Source organism: Agelaius tricolor, unplaced genomic scaffold (assembly GCF_023055355.1).
Source record: "Agelaius tricolor isolate 1412-34295 unplaced genomic scaffold, bAgeTri1.0.p SCAF_6, whole genome shotgun sequence".
NCBI classification, from domain to species: domain Eukaryota; kingdom Metazoa; phylum Chordata; class Aves; order Passeriformes; family Icteridae; genus Agelaius; species Agelaius tricolor.
In genome coordinates, this window is record NW_027269266.1 from 5455685 (window position 1) to 5478058 (window position 22374).

Below are 22374 nucleotides of genomic sequence, written 5' to 3' on the forward strand. Positions count from 1 at the left end.
ATGTGTGCCTGACTATGAGGATGATGTGAAAATGTTAAATGCTAGTCTGGGTCCACTGACCTCTTCAAGAAGGAGATGAATTGCACATCAACCTCTTCAAGAAGGAGATGAATTGCACAGAAGGAGTTCAGGAGTGTGGCTTGGCTCAGGATGAGACTCCTTGGTTGAGACATTTCAATATAAGTGTCTGCAAATGAGCCCTGTCCCCTCTGGTGACACCACCAGGGTGGTGGCAGTGGGGTCACACAGCCAAGGGACCCTGGGCAGGGTTCAGCCTCGTGAGCAGTGCCCCAATTTTAAATCAGCAGGACCAAGGAATCCAACCTTGTTCTTTAAAACACTCCCTCAAAATGTTCCATATGCCAGGTTTGAAAGGTTTTTTGCCCAGGTTTTACCTTTTTCCTGGGAATTTAATAGGGACAAACAGTCAGCTGGGAGCAGGAGACAAGACACTCACCAGGGACGTGAGGTGATCTCCAAGGATGACAGGGTTGACTTTTTTCAGCTGTCTGAAATCCTGGGACTTCTGAGATAAAGCATACAAGCCATGAATTTGAATTTTGTTGTTTAGTAGTTTTTAGTAGACTCAGTGGCATTTGAAAGTCCCTGTATGGAAGGTCATAGTAAACAATCTCATGCTTCCTTCTGGGCTCAAGTTCATGAATGTATTTTATGCAAGTCCAAAATCTTTGGAGAGCCTCTCTCCAACACAGGCAAGGAGAAATAATGCAGCCACTCCCTGTGCAGCTAAAAAATGGAATAAACTACTCAAAGTATCATGAAGAATATTTTCACAGGATTTGTTAGAAAGTATCTGTCACTCTTTGTCAGATGAGGTGGCACAAGTTCACTAAAACTGTCCAGGGACTCTGCAAGTTTATACTTCTTTTATTTAAGTTTATACTTCTTTTATTTATATACTTGCTTGTGCACTTCTGAGCACAAGAGCCACACTGAACTTCACTCATACTTTTTCTTAAATGCACAAACTGTTTGAAACACTAATTATGGCTGTAAGCAATTTTGTTTCAATTTCTGTGAAGAAGCTTTTTTCCAATAGTTCTGGGGATGGTCATGTACAGGCAATGATTCAGCAAGAGAGAAATCAGGCAATTTCTGAGCACCTGCTGATGATAAACTTTAGTGGCATTTTAATTGTTTTATTTATTTAATTGTGAATGTGGCCTGAAAAAAAGATTTAATTAGAAACCAGGGTGCAATTGCAACTCCACCAAAGGCTGCAGTTTTTGGCAGGACTAGGAGACCATAAAATTGTTTAGAGACCTATAACCTTCAAACCTGCCTGCATGGGCTGGCTGCCCTCCCCTGATAACAGCTTCTTTGGGTTGCATTTTTCTTTCCAGTCCTATTTGCCCATTGTTTTAGATGACCTCAGTCTGAAGCTAAAGACTCACTCTCTTAAAAGGTGGGGATGATGAAAACCTGGCACCATTTTTCTTTTACTACTCCCTTGCTTTAATCCTGCATGATAACCCAGTAATGATTCTTACATGTAGTTAATAGGAGGTTTGAAAAGAGATTTTTATTTTAAAAACAGAGTTCAGAAGAACTTATAAACAGGACCCACTGCTTCACCCTGTAAAGCACTTTTTCCATGCAATTATCCCATAATTAAACTAATTTTAGCCTAAAGACAGAGGATGCATCAGAAATAGGACCCAGAGTTCCATAACTCAAATACTCAAATTCATCTGCCAGAGATAAAAAAGCAGCTCCTGGCTACAAAGAATCTTTTTGGTGTTTAAATGAAGAGTTCCCATTTCACCCAGTGGAGGGGATCTGTACCCAGAGACATGGGATCCTCTCCAGTGGTTGACCCTGATTTTTGGTGCTTCAGAGACAGCCAAAGGTGTGGTGCACCCAGCCACAGAAGAGGATGAGGACAGGGATGAGGATGAAGATCAGCATTGCCCCAGGGGCTGAGTGTGTCAGAGATGGAAGGAGATCTTCCCCCTGTGTCCTAAAGAGGAGGTGTCTGCATTGTCCCATCAGAGTCAATGGACATTGGGCGTTTTCTTTGTTGGATTTAAACAAAGTGTTTAGCAAGGGATTAAAAGAATTCATGTCACACCTATCTGTTTATCAGAGCTATGGGCCTGTGATACAGAAAGTATTGGGGCATTTCACTGAAAGAATAATTTGACAACACAGCAAAATCATTAATTCTGGGGTCTGGGCAAAGGTGGGTCAGACACAGAGGGCAGGAGACTGCTGAGGAAGGGAAAATGCATCAGAGAATCCATTGGAAAGGATCCAGTTATTCAGATGAATTTGTTTCCTTTTTAAAACCTGAGGATGAACCAGAAAATCATAATTCTTATGGAAGTATAACTCTCAGTCAGAAATAACACCAACATGCAAAGAATGTGCTTTGCCACTAATTTCTATGAGGAAATGTATCCAAGAGCATGTGAGGCACTGCAGAAGAGCAGGAGGCTGGGAGTGTGTTGAGCACAGACAAAGCAGTGTGGAGCTGCAATGTGTGGTGCTGAAATGTGGTGATTGTTTGCCCCATGTTAAGGTGTGGGTGGGTTTGGGGCAGCTGCACTTCTGTGCCCACTAATCTTTCATAAATTCCAGCTCACCCTAAATCGGATGATTTCTCTTTCAAACATCTGTCCTGGTGTGTGTTTGATCATGCAAATCCTCAAGGTCAGAGACACCTGTGCATTCCCCACCATCCTGCACACACCTTGTCTTCCCTTGTTTTGCCAGAGCAGCCTTAGGTGGCTGCAGATTCAGTGATTCTCAGGGATCTCTCTCCAAACACAACTGAATACACTCTACCTTTTTCTCTTTAATTGTTATTCTTTACACCAGGACTTTGTGCTCCTCTCTAGGATCTACAGAAGCTCAGACTGCATTTAGCATTGTGCCCTCACCCATCCTGATTCTGCCAAACTCAGGATAAGCCCCTGAGGCACCCCTTGTTTATTTTCCCCTGACCATTTGCAGATGAGTTGAGTTGTGCAGCTCTGAGCTCCAGCACTGAACCCTCCAGGAGGTCCTGAGCCCTCCAGCAGCCTCCCATTACCTTCCCTTTTCCAATAAAGCTAAAGTATTTGGTGGCATAACTTCCTCACATTTCACTATCATCCACAACAAAAAGATTACCAACATTTGTGATGATACCCATATCCTTTAAAAGGTATTAATGAAACATGAATTTGTTCAAAACCTTTTTTCACCTACTGATTGCAGCTGTGTCTAGAATCCTCCTGTGGCAAAAACTTCCAAACATTCCATACCTGCTGCATAGTAAAAGTATTGTCTTTTACTAGCACTAAACTGATCTGTTATTTTCCAGGAGGGCTGTCCTGTTCTATTATTGTGGGATTCAATCAACAACAGTTGACAAAAGGTTTTGACAGTTCATATCACATGCAGAATACTTTAATTATGTGCCCAGTGTAGCTCCCTAAATTATAAAATCCTGTTCCAAGAGAATTTCAGTCTGTCTCTCCATTTACCCCGTGGGTAAGTCACCACCTCTGTCACAAAGTTCTGCCTCATTCATTCATTCATGTGTTGCCTTTCCAGCAATGGAACAGGCAAGCAGACTGTCTTGTATCATCAGCCCAGTGCTCAGTCCTCACATCTGTCACCTGTGCCATGAACCTCTGTCCCCTGCAGCTCTGAATGAACCTCAAACTCTGCAGCACAATGCCTGCTCTCACTGGCAGAGACATATTGCTGGAATACATAATGCAGGAGGCACAGATATAGAAATGGAGGGTGAGCTCATGGCTACCTACCTCAGGAAAGGAAAACCTGTCCAGCAGAAGGTTTGCCTGAGCTATCACAGTCATTATTCAGTGAGGTTTCTGCTGTCATGAAAGACATTTGGAAATAATATAGAGTTTCGTGTTTCAGGCTCCAGAGCAATGTCAGAAATAAATGAAACCATTATTTCATTGAGCTGCAACAAGCTGCAAATGGCCACATTTTAAAATACACTGAAAACATAAGCAGGGGAAAATAAAAGGCAAAAAGAACAGTTTGAACACCTAATAGAGCACTGACAAATCTGATAAATAGCAGAAAAGAATTAATCAGTAAAGAACAAAGGAGCAAAGGAACACAGAATAAGAATAATGTGCTAGCTTATGGGAAATAAAAATGTTTATTCCTTTGCTGTGCCATAAGTCTCCATGTACAATCAGATTCAGTGTGGTTCAGTGCTTGGCATGTGCCAAGCAGAAAGTCAAGGGCTTTCATTAACACTGAACTGCAGAGGACCCAGAAAAGGCTGGCAACAATCTCCTTGTGGATTGCCCTGGATAAAGAAGGGTTAACAAAGCCCAGCCAAGGAAGGGCCCATCCAGGCACAGAAAATCCTGATATCACAGGACAGCTTCAGCAGAGGTTCAGTTTATTATTCAGTGCCAGCTAGCTGAGACTTGGAGTTAGCTTCATGTAGCCAGTCCTGTTGGTACAGTGCTCCTGTGTCCCACCACATGGGCCACCTGAATCCCACCACATGGACCATCTTTCTGCCTTCCCTGGTAATCTGCTGTTCAACCTCTTCATGTAGTGGAGACTTCTCATGTGCCTCAGGGCTCTTGTTCACAAAATGAATGCTCCCTTCCAGGAGATGCTTGCTTGCCACATGTGGTGTTTGATTTTCCTTCTGCTGAGTCTCTTCTATCTCTGGAGGGAAGTTCCAGTCACCCAATAAAAATCAATCACCATGTTCACCTGGGAGCTCTGTGTCAAAGAGTTCTGCAGGAGATCCTCTCCTTCATAAATAATTCAGTGAGATAAGCATTTGTAAGGCAGCAGAAAAAGACAGCAGTTCGATGCTGTTCAGCATTGTTTCCCCTGGAAGAACACAGAGGTTCTTCCAGCAGGGCAAACAGGGTTTGTCACAGCAGTTCCAAAGGCTCCAAGTGCCTCAAGCAGCCAGCTGTACACGTGCATTTTGGCTTTGAAAATGGCAATTGACTTTATAGCCAAGGAACTCTTCTTGCTGCCTGTCCTCCCCCAGCTGAAAGATGTCTGCTTTCCCAAGAGCAAGAAGCAAAGCTCAAAACTTCCTCCAGTTTTCAGTGGGCTCTTTGTTTGCCTCAGCTTGCTGTCAAAGAGCACTTTCTATTTGCTGTGAATTCACTTTACAGGGTGTTGGAGGGCTGAGCAATTCTAAATACAACCAATTAACACTAATGCACCCCTAATTTTGCTGCTTTTGCAGAATGAAGAGCCCGTTTTTTCCAGGGACGGTCGGAAGTTTTTCTTCGTCCGGGCCATTCCCCAGGGAGGACGTGGCCATTTCTACCACATTGCCATGTCATCCTCACAGGTAACTCCCTGCTGCTGCTCTGGGTCTCACCTGAGGCAGACAGCAATAAAAAATAGTGGCTGTGCTTGTAGCAATGAGATGGGGAGGTGCAGATGTCAAAAAGTCTTGGGCATAGAAGAAAACCTCCGATCATGCTTCATTTGGGCATAAGATAATGTGAATTTCCAAAGAAAAAGGTCAGTGGAATTTCTCTTTCCAAACATTATTATTGTTTTGGTTTGGTTTTTGTAATGCCACCTCTGTTGTAGATAAGTGAATCTCCATCCTGCCATAAAGGATTAAACAGAAGTATGTGGGCACCTGTATTAGAGGAAGGGGTTTGAAGTTGCTCTGGGTTGAATTCACTTCATTATCTTCAGTGGAGTCATGGTTAAGATGATTCAGACTCTCTGTTCTTTCTATGCCTGCAGGTTCACAGAAATGGCAGGTGTAGTGGTGGAAATTGCAGATGTTTGGTTTATTTTTCATGGACAATGGAGCCAGAAGAGCTCCCTTTTTCACAAGTTTTAACAATAAAGAAATCTACTTCTCTTTTCTTTCTGGCAGCCCAACAGTAGCAATGATGATTTACAGGCTATTACATCTGGAGACTGGGATGTGACAAAGATACTGGCATATGATGAAAAGAGGCAGAAAATGTGAGTAGACTTTGGCCTGACAAATCAGACTTCCTTTGTTTAGCCCTGGGCTCTGGGTTGGTTACAAAGGTGCTGTGTATGCACTGAAACCTGTGAGCATGAGGAGCTGGGAATAAGAAAGCAGAAGCTGTCTCCATTTTGGCTTAACCTCTCACACCATTACACTTATCTTGTGTGATTTTGAATAATCTGCACAGTTCAAACCTCTCTTTCTATGACTGTTAAATATATTGTGCAGATGAGTAATTTCTCCTGCTGTAACTTCTGATATTACCCACTGTAGGAAAGCAGCCTGTTTTCATCAACCACTTAGTCAGTTTTGGAAAGAATCTTTTGTTGACCTGCAAAAATACCAATGCAGTGGAAAAAAAAATTAGTTAGAATTAGGAAAAAAAAAGAAAAAAAAAAACCAAGAAAAACAAGAAAAACAACCCCACCCTTCTTCACACTTGCTCTTTATGCTTTTAAAATAAGTTCTGCAAACATTCACTTTTTCAAATACACTTCAAAAAATTACATAAGAAAATATTTAGACAGCTTCTGGAATCAAATAACAGATTCCTTTCCTGAAAAACTTTTGGGTGGATACAAGGTTCTCAGCTCTCAGTTACTTAAGGGCACTGAACAGTGGAGTAAACAGTCTCTGGAATATGATAAACTTTGAGTGATCATTAAGAGCACAGTGCTTCAGAACAATATAAAATCATAGAAATATAGAATCACAGAATAGCTTGGGCTGGAAGAGAATGAGCATCCAGTTCCAGCTCCCTGCCATGAGCAGGGACACTTTCCACTGGACCAGGTTCCCCCTCAAACCTGGTCTTCAACACTTCCAGGGGTGGCCTAAGTAGCAAATTAGCACCAAAGTCTTATTAGCATTTTAACAGGCCAGTCAAGCAGAAAATGCCAGACACAATTTGTAGACTCAAGATGTGTGCCCAGGCAAGTGCAGATCAGCAGGGATGAAAACTCTTCCTGGCATTGTTCACCCCATGGATGCTACATTAGCTCCTGTGCTCTAGCATTATCCACACAAAATGCATCTGGGGGTTTAAATCAGATTTCACAGGTGGGACTGAGGTTGGCCTCCTCCTGCAGCATCACTCTTTTACCTCCAGAAACTGCTACTGCACAGCTGAGCTTGTGTTGATTATCCAGAGAGGAGCTCAGCACAGCACAAGGAGAACAAAGTGTTCTTCAGCTTCAGGCTCTGCTTCCCATCAAATGCTGAGTAGATGTCTAACTTCCTTTTCCAAAGGAAATAATGTGGGCAGAAAAGTAAAAACTTCCCCTAGAGAGAGAAGGAAGATCTTTAAAAGAAATTCTGAGCCATGAATCTTGAGCTAAAAAGGTGGATGTCTTCCATTTAATCACTTGATCCTTTTTTGATCCACTGACATGACGAGGGTGGGACCCAAAGTTTTCCATGTTTGTTTTAATTACAGTGCAGTATGCAATTACTTCCTTGAGCCTCTCAGTGATGTGTCCCTCTGTATCCTTTCCTAATTCAGTTTAAACTTCCCTTGCTTTTACAAGATCATGAAAATGGCAGTATGAGTGAAGATGTTGCATGAGACACTTCTAAACACCCTTCTAAAGGTGCAATTCACTTTTATTTTCCCCCTCCAGCTATTTCCACAGCACAGAAGATTCACCAAGAAGAAGACATTTATACAGGTTTGTGCTTTACTAACTTCATATTCAGAATTTCCCATTTCTTCAGTTTTACACGAATCATAAGCAATTGCAGTAGGAGCAGTTTCTTAAGTTTTTTTTCTTTAATAGCATTGCAAGATCTGTCAGTGTGTCACTGGAAGAAACAGTGTAACCATAGCAATCAAAATGCTTGACACTTGGAAATGTTTTACATTTAGCAATTTTCTCATATCAATTCAAATTTTAAATTGTGTCAAGACTGACTATCACAAAAAGATAGTCAGTTCACAATAGAACTGCCTAGCACTTGAAGGAATTCAGAAATACATAAAATAATGGTATAGACTTTATACTTTATAGTCTTTATACTTTTCAAAAGAGGTTTTAAGAAATTTCGTAGTAGCTCACCTCTTCATGAAACTGAAAAGAATTAACAACATTTTATGTTTACAAACCCTTTTCTGCAGTTCCAGAAGATTTTAGCATTGTCCCTAAGCATATGATAAGTAAATAGCTGGTTTTACAGCAAGCTATTGGTAGTGTTGCCATTGTGAAATATTGTGGAAGCAGATTACAGAGTGAAGGAAACACAAACTTTAAAACAAACATTTTGGAATCATTATTCCACTTGTCCTGTTTCTCTTCTCAGTCACGATGCTGCCATCACAATACCTGCAATGAAGGGCAGAGTTGGTGAAGGCATCAGTGGACAAGGGACAGTCAGGACATTTTCCTTCTCTCACATATAGAGAGGACATCATATCTTTTTGTTCTTCAGTGGGAAGGAAAGTAGAGCAAAGTAAATTACCTGTGATTGAATATTTTTTCCTTTAAAGACCTATATGTCTGTTCACTGCACTCCACAGTTTTTTTGAGTGTTTATTTTCTTGAAGAAAATTCTAAAAATTATATTAACCTTTCATTTCTTTTGAAATGAGAAGAAAGCCTCACTTGAGAAACAGAGTCCAGGCAGAGTTCAAGAGCTGCTGGCATGAGTGAAAGCACTCCCACTCCTCCTTGTCAGCATCCATCTCACCCTGGGGCCTCATCAGCCTCATCTCCCCACACAAACAGAGAAAGAGCAGATGAAGACCTGTTCAGGGGTTTTCCTCCTCCTTTTTTTGTGTTTGATTTAGTAGATTTCATTAGGATTGTAGTCAGAGATAAAATCTGAGCCTAAACAAGAGCCCATGATCACTCATTTCAGTCTCTGTGATCCTAAAAAGGTTGCTCAGCCTCATCTCTTGAAATGGTAGCAAGAAATACTCCTCTCCTTTCCAGTAATACTAGAAAGATCTCTTGGTTAATATTCTAGATGTTTAAAAATGCTATTGATTAATATTTGCTAGTAATCTGTAATTCTTCAACATTCAGTGAACTCTTAGCAGCAAACTTGTGAGCAAATGGACAGGCCACATTACCTTCCTCAACAACAGATCCCTAAACACAATCCTTTCTTTCTGCTTGGGGGTTTTAAGAGCAGAGGTTTTGCTTATTTAAACCTGTAAAAAGGGCTTTGGCCTCTGAGGAAGCAGCTAGCAAATCAGACCAGTGGTGAAACCAATAAGAAACTTAGAGAAAGCAATTCCAGCTCTTAATTGTCTGTTATAAATAAGTGTTGAAATGTTGCTCCTTTGTTTCATGCCTTCATCCACCAAATTATTACTTCCTCTTGTGAAATTGCAACCATCATTTTCTTTTAAAAACTGTGCCTTCCTTCATAACCACCTGACCTTGCAAAATGACATCAGTATCCATTTATATATTCTCTATTCAAGCAGGAGGGGAAAAATCCATCATTGCTATTTAAACTCAACCAAATGGAAATACTTTGTCTCTTACTAATGTTGGACACATTAGATTTATATTCTTGTTCTAAAGAAAGGTTCAAGTAATGTTGCTTTCAAATAACATTTGCTCAGTGACCTTCATGGAATTGTATTAACTTTTTCAGTGCAAGCACAAACGGGAACTTCAACAGGAGGTGCCTGTCCTGTGATCTGATTGAAAACTGCACTTATTTCAGTGCATCCTTCAGCCACAATCTGGAATACTTCCTGCTGACATGTGAAGGTATGTGCTGGGTTCTGTCACTGCAGTTGTTGTGCCTCGGGGGCAGGATTTAGAGCCAGCACTGTCATCTTCAGATATTCTGTGTACCTGAGGTCAGCTTTGAAAGACTTGCCATGAATATGTTGCTTTTAAAGCTTTACTCTTTGCATTTTTCTTTTCTTTTATATTTTTACTTGTAAAAATATATTTATTTGCTAGAAAGCAAATATTTACAACCTTTTTCTGTGTATACATGCACAGAAGGTAGAAGTAGATTTCCCCAGCCACCACCAGCATCCTTAAAGGACTGTAACAGCAAAACCTGGAGGATCTAAAACATCAGAAAATTTATGAGAGAGAGGCCAACAAGGTGGGGTTGACTGTAGGTGACTGGGTCTAAGTTCCAGATACATCAACCAATACTGTGAACAGAGGGATTTAAAGTAGGTTACAATGAGAAGACAATTTGCCAAAAGGCATCTTACAGAAATTTTCCTGATGGACAATGTGAGTACAATGTGGTGTATCTTCCCTGCTCATCCATCCTAGATCTACTTTAACTTGGCATAATCTGCAGGTCCAACAGGGATTTCCTATTCTGAAAATGCCTGAGAGTATCCAAGATGCATTTCAGGAGAAGAGTCATTGAAGTTTTCTCCAACTCCAGTCAAGACTAAATGCAGAACTCCACTAAACTTAATCTATATAATTTAATTCTGCTTAATTATCCAAAATTGCACACAAAATGCATGCACACCAGTCATCTGCTCCTGGGATTGAAGCTGCTCAAATGGCTGCATGTCCTCTGCAGAGAGACCTGGAATGGTTGGATGGATGGGCAGAGTCTAACAAGATGAAGTTTAATAAATCCAAGTGCCCAGTCCTGCATTTTGGCCACAATAACCCCTGCAGTGTTATAGGCTGGGGATGGTGTGGCTGGACAGTGCCCAGGCACAAAGGGACTGGGGGTACTGGTGACAGTGACTGAACACGAGCCAGCAGAGTGCCCTGGTGGCCAAGAAGGCCATCCTGGCCTGGATCAGGAATGGTGTGGCCAGCAGGAGCAGGGAGGTCATTCTGCCCCTGTACTTGGCACTGGTGAGGTCCCACCTCGAGTGCTGTGTCCAGTCTGACCCCTCAGTTTGGGAAGGATGTTGGGATGTTTGAGTGCATCCAGAGGAGGCAACAAGGCTGGAGAGGGGCTGGGAACACAAACCCTGTGAGGAACTACTGAGGTTGTTCAGCCTGAAGAAAAGGAGACTCAGGGGTGCCCTCATCACTCTCTGCAGCTCCTGAAAGGTGCCTGTGCTCAGCTGGGGCTGGGCTCTTTCTCCAGGCAGCACTGACACAACCAGAGCACACAGCCTCAAGCTGCACCAAGGGAAATACAGGTTGGATATTAGAAAAAAGTTTTTTATGGAAAGAGCGATAAAGTTCTGGAATGGCTGCCTGGGGAGGGGGTGGAGTCCCCATCCCTGGGTGTGTTTAACAAACCCTGGATGTGGCACTGGGTGCCGGGGTTTGGTTGAGGTGTTGAGGCTGGGTTGGACTCGATGACCTTGAAGGTCTCTTCCGATCTTGTGATTCTGTGAATTCTGTGAAAAGGCTTGAAAAGCAAACAAGAAATTTCTTATTTTCAACAGCTCAGGAGAGAAGTGAGTAGGTTTTGAAGGGATATTAGGAAGGAATTCTTTACTGTGAGCAAGATGATGGCCTGGCACAGGCTGCCCAGAAGAGTCATGGATGCCCCATCCCTGGAAGTGTTCAAGGCCAGGTTGGATGGGACTCTGATCAATTTGGGATGGTGGTGTCCATCATGGGGGACAGCAGTGGCTCTGTGGTGATGCAGGGGCTGCCCCTTCTCTGACTGCCAGGTATCCACTGCTGCCAAGTATCCACTGTTTGTGGTGAGCACCAAGGGTAAGGAATATTTGAGATGGTAAAATGATAAAGTAGAGAAGTAGAACCATTTGTATAATGTAAAATACCTGGACTAGGACAATTATAAAAACATGTTTTTTCACCTGGAAGGGAATGATAGGTTTCATGTCAGAGGCATAACATAACACAGCACAGAAAAATAGCATTAACAGGGCAATACACTAATTGATTTAATGGACTAATTAATTTAATGCACTTACCTGTAAATCTGAATTTATAGTTATGGCAGACATATGCACAGAAGTGTCATTTGTCAATAAACATTCAGTTCTCTAGTAAATATTATGTTTACTAAGTTCTTCCCTTTAAAAGAAAAACCTTGTTTATTTTTCTTCTTGTTTTCATTTCAAGAACAGCTGTCAGGAGCTACCAGAGACAATGTCCATTTCCTTTGCACCAAGATAATTGTTTTACTGTAATTAGAAGCATTTGTGAATAACAAGATTAAGGTTTCTGAAGGGCCTTATCAACAATTATGAGGTGATTTGGTTTTGATTACATTATATCTCATCCACAAAAACCTGCAGTGATACCTGAAGAGATTAATTAGTTTTATTAGTGTGTACATTAATCCAGTACACAAGATAATGATTTTGCATAATAAACTATGGGTCTGATTCTCAGCTGCTGTAAACAATAACTCAATTATAAGGTCATTAGGATTAGATATATTTACATCTGCTGAATATATCTTTGTCTGAATTTTAGTTATTTGGGACTAAATTCTCAAATCTCACTGTAGCGCAAATACAGCACAGATTCATCTGTGGAGCTCATCTCAGTGTCTCCATTCAGAAAACTTAAAAAAAAATATGCATACATGAGAAAGTACAGAAATCTTGGTAGAATTTCCATTTTCAGTGATTTTATAAAAATATCAGTCTATTGCATTTGGTGGAGTTATTCCTTATTTACATGACTGAAAGTGAGAGGTCTTTCAACCTCTTTGCTTTCAAGCAGTTTGTGGGAACCACACTTCTTTTTGGCATTTTTCATGTAGGATCCATCTAATTCAGATGGGTGCTGTGGGTGCACTTGCAGCAGGGACAGCTCCCTCTGGTTCCTGTTGCAGCTGATGAGAGCCAGGTCAGTAGAAACCTCTGTTCTGGATGAAGCACAAATTTCTGGATAAAAACATCATCCTGTCAGACTTTGGTGATATAAATAGGTGCTGTGGTTTCATGGAGAATCACCTGGATCCACTCAGAGGAGAATTCCTCTTGCACAGCTCCTCAGACTGCTTAGCCACAGCTTGGCCATGCCTCAGCTCCTTTGGATGTTGGGTCATTGCTCACAAGCATTCATGCTCTGGTATGGTTTAGATTAACAGGAAATCTAATTTATTCATATGCACATATAACACAAAAAAGGAAAAGCTCCTTTGTCACAGACATCTTTTATGAAAAATCCTTTCTTTAGGAGTTTTCCTCCTGAGAAGCTGAGAGGCCTCAGGAACAAAATGTAAACAATGATTACCTGCTGCTGTGGAATGCAACAGGTGCATCTGTGATTGGTCCATGTGGTTGTTTCTAATTAATGGCCAATCACAGCCCAGCTGGCTTGGACTCTCTCTCCGAGACACAAGCTTTTGTTATTATTCTGTCTTTTTCTATTCTTAGTTAGGCTTCTGATTAAATCTTTTCTTCTATTCTTTTAGTATAGTTTTAATATAATATATATCATAAAATAATAAATCAAGCCTTCTGAAACATGGAGTCAGATCCTCATCTCTTCCCTCATCCTTGGACCCCTGTGAACACGGTCACATTCCTTGAACAAGGATCTGTCAAGGGACCCTGCAGATCCTGTAGCTGATCCAGCAGACAGAACAAACCCACCAGGGTGAACAAGAGTTTGTCTTGTTCCCCAAGGGCTTCTGCCAGGAGTTCCCATCTCTGCTTCCCCCAAAAAATCCCCCCAGCTGGAGCCAATTTTCAAGACCAGGCAGTGGCAGACAGTACCTGTGGCTGTTTAGTGCTTTCTACTCCACAACATGTCTGACATGCATAAATTTGTATCTAAATAGGTATCAAATACATAAATCTCCATAATATGTATAAAATGCATCAATATGTATAAAAGCACCCAGAGCTCAGGTCTTGCTGTCTGCTCTGTGGCTGTGACATAAAAATGAGTGTCCATAGCAATCACTGGTGTACCCAATGTCAGCCTCATATGTATCTTTGGAGGTAGCTAAATTAAATTATTTTCCTGTAATCAAGCCTGTAATAGCTTAAAAATCTGTATTTTCTCAGTCACATGGGCAAACTTTTATGGCTTGAAAGCAATTTCTGTACTGACAGAGAATAACCACCACCATACCTCAGTTTCATTCTATCTCTTCTTTTGTGACCTTTTGCTGCAAATTTATTTGTGTCTAGAGCCACAGACATGACTGTGGCTCAGCTGAACTTCTTTACATTGGATGGCAAGGTTTGTAAGATTTAAGCAATCAATCAATGCTTATAAAATACTTTGTGATACTTAAATGAAAGGCAAGGTTAAGGGAAAATATCTTCCTCAAAAGGACCCCAAAAAAACCAAGAAAGGTCTGGCATTGCTCATTTGATCCCAAAGGTCAAAGCTGGAAGTTTTCTACTCACTCTTTTGATGCTTGAAAGGCAACATATAATTTCCTTAAAAGATTTTTTGCTGTCCTGCAGAATACATTTAACAGCCTTGCAAGCTGGCACAGGCTGAAATGAGAGCAGCTGCTGCAGTAGGAGGTAACCTCTCTTGAAAGAGGACAGTGCAATGCTTGCTGTCAGGAGGCAACATTTATTGCAATCAGTCAGTCCCAGAAGGCTAGTTACCTTATTTTTCATCTAATTTTATATGCTCATGATTGAATTACTGTAGTAGGATTTAAGGAAACATGATGCTTTGCAGACTGCTGTTAGATTATCTCCTCTAGACATGGTTGAAAAAGCAGTATCTGCTTGACCAAGGTCACTCCTACTGTCATTTTCACCATAAAATATGGGTTTACACTTCTGCCTCTTCTCATAAACCAGCACAGGCACATCCACTGATTCCCTCTAAGATAAACAGAAATAAAATCTGAATGGAAGTGGTTTGCTATTTTACACATAAATTTAATTGAGGTTGGATTTTTCTCATCTGAAATGGGATGTAAATTTTAATTTCATTGAGAAAAGGATAAGAAGCTGCAAATTTTGGCTATGGGAAGCAATTTATTCCTGTTTCTTGAGTGGCACTCAGACATGTAGGGTGCAAGCCTGAATGACACCAGCCAATAAAGCCCTAAAGCCCATTTTTAGGTGATAGCTCTTTCTCTGAAGGATGAAGCCCTATCAACTACTGCCCCTGTAGTGAACTGTGCAGTGTTTTAGTATTTCCACTGTACATGGGGTCACTTTGTCTTCAGTGGCTCCTTCTGTCTCTCCCCAGAGTAACCAGCCAGCACTAATGAAACTCAACTCCCAGTGAGGCTGTTCATGGGGAAAGCAAGGGAAGCAGCCCCTCCTGGCACAGCACAATTGGTGCTCTGGCACTCTGCTGTTTTGGCTGCAGTGTCTTCACTGACATAAAAAAAACCCTGTGAAATCACAGAGATTTTCAGCTGGACTCACAGAGCTGGCAAATGTCTCCTTGGAGCCTGGAGTTCATGTCCCTGACATTACAGACTGTGGCATCAAAGCATCCTTTACATCACTTGGTCCTTTTCCATCAGCTGACCTCATCCATAAGCTCATCCTGGCCCTAGGTTTTGTGTGGTTTTCCCCACAAAGGGTTAATGCCTTCTGAGGCAAGAGGACTAGAGGGGAAGACCCTGGCCTGTGCATGTATCTCTGCAATTAATGACATTTAATACAAAATAAAAATGTGTGGGCTGGAGGGCAGAGGCTTTCTTCGTCCTGCTAATCAAAGTTCTCCATAATCATGTGTCATCAAGGAGGGATTAATCATTTTTAGGGACGTCACAAAGAAAATTGGAGGGGAGAGGACTGTAACAAGGGCTAAGGGGAGGTTTGTCTCATGCTTGGCATGGTTGCTGAGGACAGAGAAGTGCCTTGGCCACTACACTGTGTGTTATTCTTCAACCAGTGACCAGTTAGGGAAGAAACAGCTTTCACTTTGAGGAGGGACAGCAGTGTGACTGAACAGGGAACTGTCTTCTTCTATGATAGTTCCTCTTCCAGATCCAGTAAGATTGTTTTGTTCCAAAATGCCATAAACCCACTATTATTTATCCTGTCTCTTTGAATATTATCTCTGCTGTAAGTTGTGTCTGTGGCTCACTGGCAGCCTTTATTGTGCAGGCCAAATGACTTTAAAGCTGTCTCTCTCTTTGGAGAGAAGAAAACAGATTCTTGTAAGAAAAAATGTTAAAATATTGTCACCTGATTTGGCTCCTCTCTGGCACACTGGTTCACAGCAGCTTAGCCTAGATGCTGTAGATCAGTAATGACAGGTAACAGAAATGAAGTCATTTCTGCCTTTCCTAGCAGGCAACTCTGCAGCTGTGGAGCAAAATGTTATGTTGTAACTGAGCTGTGCTTGATAAAATACCTAAAGAACAAGTACAAAAGGAATTTGTCTGGGTATATCTGCTTTTCCCCATTGTGACAACAACTCTGTCACTGCAGTGCTGGCCCTGAGGCACTGAGGGGTTCCTATAGGCCTGGGAAATCTTTAAAATCCTAAGAAGAGGATTTATTGTTCTTACATCTTGCCAGAAAAAGTCGTGTTTCAATCCCATTCACAGATAAGAAGTGGCACAAAAGCACTGATTAGAAAAAACTCTGCAGTTTAAGGATCTCCTCTGAGAGTGATTCATACTAATGAAGGAGCAGCACAACCAAATTAGCAATGATCTGAGTCAAGTTTCTCATGCCATTGGACATTCATTCATTCTGTCTGTGCTTTTATGAGTTTTAAAGACAAGTGCTGCAAGATTTTTTTCTTTATAAGCAGCAGGTAGCTATAAACTTCTCAGCTCCTTAAACTGTTTCTTGAGAATTTAATTTAATCTTCTTTCCTCCCTCTTAGTGAAACTTGGAAACACCATCTGGAGATGGGAACACTTAGGAGCATCACTTGCTGCTTTCACTTAATAGGTTTATGCTGAGCCTTGAAAAGTCCTTTTGTTGTTCCACATTTGTTTTATTTTCCAGAATTTTGCTGGGGTCAGGAAAGATTTTCACTACCAAGTTTCATCAAATGATCTGGCTCTGCTTTGTGGCAGGTTGTCCTGATTTTGCTTTTAAACACATTTTAGCACCACAGAGCCCAGAGCATGATTTAACAAGGTTCAGCCTTCCACTGTGGGGAGGTCTGAACCCCTGGTTTGGAATCCTCTTAGAATTTGGAATCTCAGGTTGTTCTACCCACTGATGTGGACACAACACAAGATGACAGAAGTCTGAAATGTTTGGTGCTTCTGGAGTTTACCATAGACAGAAATTTTTAGTGTGGGTGTGTCTAAGTCATGAAATCCTTTGAGTGAAATCAGTGTTTTCTGATGAGAAAAATGTGTTTTCTGATGTGAAATCAGTGTTTTCTGATGAGAAATATGTATTTTCTGATGTGAAATCAGTGTTTTCTGATGAGGGCTGCTTTAGGAGAAGCATTTTTGGTGTTGGGGTGAGGATCCAAACCCAGGTTTGTGTCCTTGAGCGGTGCCATCTCTCTAAACCCAGTCAGGGATTGCTCACCAGCATTTCTCCTGCTTTCTTTTAATAACATTGGAAGGTTTCTTACTAAAAATCACAGACCAGCACTCCTGGGCAAGGGAACTTTTAATGGAGGCTGGAGGTGGTCAGAAAAGTGGGAAAACTGGGCCATTAATGCTGCCTTGTGTACAGCATAACCCATGAACAGTGTGAGAGAAGCTCAGCCAGCAGCTGGGTGGGTGGGAAAACCTTTGAGGCACCAGCTTCAGTATCAGCATCACTGCATAACTCAGCTCAAGACTGAAACCCCAGGATTTTTATTTTTTTTTTCTTAATGTCAGCAAACATAAAATTCTGAGCAACGTTTCTAGTATTGTGGCTATATTTCATGTCATTACTGCATAAAGATGTTGACCTTTTCTGAGGAGATTCATATTTTGGAAAACTTCCTGGTATTTTATTCTCTCATGGGATTACCAGCTGATTTAGACAGAAATGAATGTGTGCCATAGAAAAGATAAATTAAAATCAATAAATCACATGGATTTGTTGATGAATTTCACTAACAAAGTAACATTTTGTTTTGGTTTGCCCATTGACTTAGGGATTCAGTCTGTTTCATCTGCACTTCTTGTAAGTGGCTTTGGGGAATTTCTTTACATGAAAATTGCTTAAAATATCACTCTTGTGGAAATTTTGAATGTAACATTCATCAAAAAAACAGGGTTTTCTACTCATAAAGACTTACTTTGTGAATAAAAGTGTCTAAATCCTTTGTGCCTCAGGACAGAAGATCATGACATTTGTCTTTCACTGTGAATTAAACAAATCACATTTTTCTTCAGTTACTCCATCAAAATCAGGGGATCATGTCACAGAGACATTTTTGGCAGCAATTTTTACATTTATGGCTCCTTCAACAGAAAGAGCTTAATATTATTTAATATCTCAGGAAAATACTATACTGATATTTGTCAGGATACAGAAAGGGGGAGTAGAAGTTTTATTGTTGGCAAAATAAATACTGCACTAAGTTTTTAATTTGAATTATGGAAAGGTGTGAGAATCCTTTCACAACCTTTCTCCAGATGATCATTTTCATGCTCTTACCAAGTGGGGAGCACAGGCACAGCGAGAACTGGGGGCTTGCCTATGGACACATCTGGAGTCAAGTATCATGACCCCCATTTCCATCTTCATATTGCAAGCCAGTACTCCAAGGAAAAGCAGCACAGACTCCTGGAACAGACCAGAAATGTGACTCCTTCTGCAGCCTGTCTCCATTGTGGATGGTGGATAATTAACCCTCTTCAGGATTTTTGCAATAATGTACCCATCAGGGATGTGTCTGCCCAGCTCCTGCAATAAGAGGTTGGTTCATGCCTTCAGGCAGGAGAATAATGAACCTCTCTCTACATCTTCCTCAGTTCCTTCATTTAATCAGACCTTTTAACCTGTGCCATTTGGGCCAGACCTACCATCCCAGGAAAGCAATGGAAAATCTGGAGACAGCGATATTTTAACTAACCATGGACAAGCAAAATGTAAATCAACGATTCACAAAGCACTTGTGCATAAAGCAGTGTTTTAAACCTCTCTGCATTGCCCATGTGTTGCCTTAAATACCACATAGAAATGTTGCATGTCACAGTCTCATCAATAACATCCCTGGAAGCAGATTGTAATTAGCAGTTGTTATGCTCAGGTAAACATCAGTGCAAGCCATAATGGAAGCACACATTGGCTCTTCCCTGAATGCACTGGGCTATTTATGAACTGTAAAATAGCTCCATGTTTAGGCAAATTTATCTGCAAAAAGCAGGTGGATTGCTTCTTTGTTCCCCTTTCTGTTACAAAATGATCATGTTTTTTGGACAGTACTGTTGGATTCTCTAAATTTTGAATTGGATGTGGATCCCTATGATACATACACTTACAAACAGGTGGTTTTTACAACAGTTGCTTTAATTTGTTGACCCACATCCAAACATGGAGAATTCCAAGACACATTTGCTAACAGTGCTTTGAGAAGTCCTAACCAGCTGCCAAATGCTGGTTAGGACACATGGATTTGGTTTTTTTCTGCTGTCACAAGCTCCTTTAGAGAACTCAAGCAGGTTTTGTAATTCCAGCTTCCTGTGGGTGCTGTGAAAATGAAGTCCATTACTGCCTGCCATGCTCAGGTGTGCAGTGACAATAAGGGGCACAGAGGCTCCTAGACAGATAAATTTCCAGAATGGTTTTGAAAGCTTCAGTGAATCTTTAGTCTATTCACTGCAGAGAAACCTTCCCAGCACAGCAGCCCAGCCATCAGCATGCAGGAGTGCACTCCAGTGACAGGACCAGCATGCAAAAGTGATTAATTGGCCCTGGGGTGAGGAGCCAACAAGGCACGGCCGCAGACGTTCGCGCGGTGCCTCGTCTCAACAGCACCCCAAAAACGAGTCTGCAATTACACCACAGGCCTCAAAAAGTGCAGGGCCAGTCCTCCCAGTGCTGCAGCATCAGAGGAGCCCTCTGTGTGCTGCAGGACAGGGCTGCAGCAAGCCCAGCCTCCCTTGCCCCCATTGCAGCACTCGGTGCCTTTAGAGACAGGCAGGGATCTCAAACCAGATTGGGGTTTGAGTTGCAGCAGCACTAAAAGCAGATATGGAAAATGTACCAACCCATTTTGGCTTAAAGCACGTCATTCTGTGTTTTCACAGCACTGGGAGTGCATCAGGATCTGGGAAATCCAGTGTAGCTGCAAGGGGGAACATTTTCCTGTGGCTTTTTTTCACTTGGAGGGTGCTCAGGAATGCATGTGTGTGCTACCTGCTTCTTGTGGGTGATATGGAGCTACTGAACTTAGAAGAAGAATTCTTAGAAGAATTTGCTTCTCAAATGCTGCTGGGGTAATATTTCATTAGGAGAGTTTTCTACCCATGATGCCCAAATTAAAATAACAGAAACTCTTTTTCTTGCTTTTGAGAGATGAAGAAGCTGCAGTCCTATTTAACCTCCCCAGGTAACAAGTCCATGATGACTTGGAGCATCTCTGGCAGATAACCAGGGAAAGCTTGTGGTTGTGTGTACAAATATCTCACTCCAGGGCCTGAAATCAATATTAAATGCACAGGGAGGAAATACCTTCATTTAATCCCTACTTAAATTTAGTTAGGTAGAAAGCCTGCTGCCTGGCAAGATTTATGGATTTGTGTCAACTAAAAATGTCATAAAACAGCCCATGGTCAAGGCAAAGCATCTTTGCAAGGCTCACTTCCTGCTGGAATTCAAGCAAATGCTTTCCAAGTGCAGCTGGTCCTGCTAAGAGGGCCAGAGCTTGGCAGGTGACCTTTGGCAAATATCATGATAAATTAAGTTGTTGAGATCTAAAGTGACTTAATTGGATGCTGAAATAACTCTTAGCGCTGAAAATGGGTTTTATTAACCAAGTCAAGAGCCTATGGATATAAAAGTGCAGAAGGAACACCTAGGTTTAAACAAATGTGAAAAGCTGATACCTGGATTTTATTGCTGGAATATGCACCAGCTGGAGGCTACAGCTCCACGTAGCCATGCCAGCAGCTCTGAAGACATCAGGCAAGGCTTTAAATATTTTCTTTACTTCTGACACCATAAGCAATAACTGGCAGGTGGTGACTGGGAGGAGGAAACCCAGGGGAAGGTTGTTTCTGCTGCTGTCCCAACAGGTTGTGCCTCCCAGGGCCCCACCTCACCTTCCTGAGAAATGCAATAAGCCCCTGGTGAGCTCCTTATTGTAGCTTTCCTCAGTACATCTCAGAGGAACACAGCACTGCCTGTCCACAAGGACTGGAAGGCAAAGTCAGTGCAGATCCATTCTCTGCCCACCTCAGGGGCTTTTTCACCAACCTGCTGCCTGTGCCATAAACAGGCTCAGTCTGAGCTGGGCCCAGGAACTGAATTAAATGAAAATTAAATGGATTTTTATTTTTTTTTTTTTCTGCTGGGATCAGAAGTTCCAGAAGCTGTTCTGCTGTTTTACTGGATGATTTTACAAACATTTCTGATCTTGCAGGGAGTGGGACATGCTGGCATGAGACCAAAGTGCTGAGGTGGGGATGAGAATGGACAATTCTAAATTCAGTATCTTAGGGAACCTCAGTGAGGATTTCATCATCATAGAAACATGGAATACCCTGAGTTGGAAGGGACCCACAAGGATCACCAAAGTCAACCCCTGTCCCTGCACAGAACCACCCCAAGCATCATTTGGAAATTTTTTTATGGGCCACCTAAAAATATCTACAGCCTATTACTGCTGCACTCCAGAGTAGAGTGGTATCTATATTCTATATCATTCAAAAATAAAACATGGTTTTCATCAGTCCACCCAGATGTAATTTTTTTTATAAATCCCACAAAGTGCTATAGTATTCTTCAATATAAATTTTTGCTACTTGGTTCTTGATGTGCAGGTCTTGAGGGTTTGTGTTTCCTGAGCAGCCTGAGCTGTCCTTGGCTGGGTTCTGAGTCTCCAGCAAGGGACAGAAAGCCAATATTTGCCAGTGTATGCTCTGGGGGTCTGAACACTGTAGGGTCGGTCTGGGAGAGCCGGGCACCCAAGATACCCAAGACCTATCTTGGGTTAGAACCCAGGTGGTTCTATCCTTGTGTGACCACACAAACCAGGTATCCTAGCTTCAGTTCTATCCCAAAACACCCAAAATACCCATCTAAAAACGCCAGAAACACAGAGGCAATGCTCAAGCACAGCTGGATGTCTGCAATGTGCTCAGGGCCTGCAGGTGCCGGGTGCGCCCCGGCCATGTGCCTGCAGGTTGCCACCCAGCAGGATGCTAAAGGGGCTCAGCAGCGTGCTGGGGCCTGGGGGCATTCCCAGGGCTTGCTCACAGCCCAGGTCGCTGGGGGAGCGTTATCTGTCGTGACCAGAGTGGTTTCCCACACAAGGATGATCGCCACCACCCCGGGTTGCTGCATGCGCGGTGGCGGCGGCTGTAATTAGCGCTTCCAGGCACACTGTGACCTTCTGGAACTTTTCCTGAGGCTTATGAAGCCTAAATTAGTTTCTGCTGTTTGAAAGCATGCACAGGCTTAATCTCTGGGCCCTATTTATATTATAATTACTATATAATTCACATTTGCATTC

At 42.0% G+C, this 22374-nt stretch overlaps 1 protein-coding gene across 4 annotated transcripts in view; it reads left to right on the top strand.

Annotated features, from left to right (window-relative positions):
• The window catches only part of DPP6 (dipeptidyl peptidase like 6), a 568804-nt gene that overhangs the window by 519715 nt on the left and 26715 nt on the right, over positions 1–22374 (top strand). For all 4 annotated transcript variants that reach the window (XM_071428575.1, XM_071428576.1, XM_071428573.1 and 1 more), the window contains exons 13-16: positions 5213–5320; positions 5867–5958; positions 7588–7635; positions 9569–9687. In XM_071428575.1, the coding sequence (XP_071284676.1) occupies positions 5213–5320; positions 5867–5958; positions 7588–7635; positions 9569–9687 (367 nt within the window). The remainder of the gene's footprint in view (positions 1–5212; positions 5321–5866; positions 5959–7587; positions 7636–9568; positions 9688–22374) is intronic.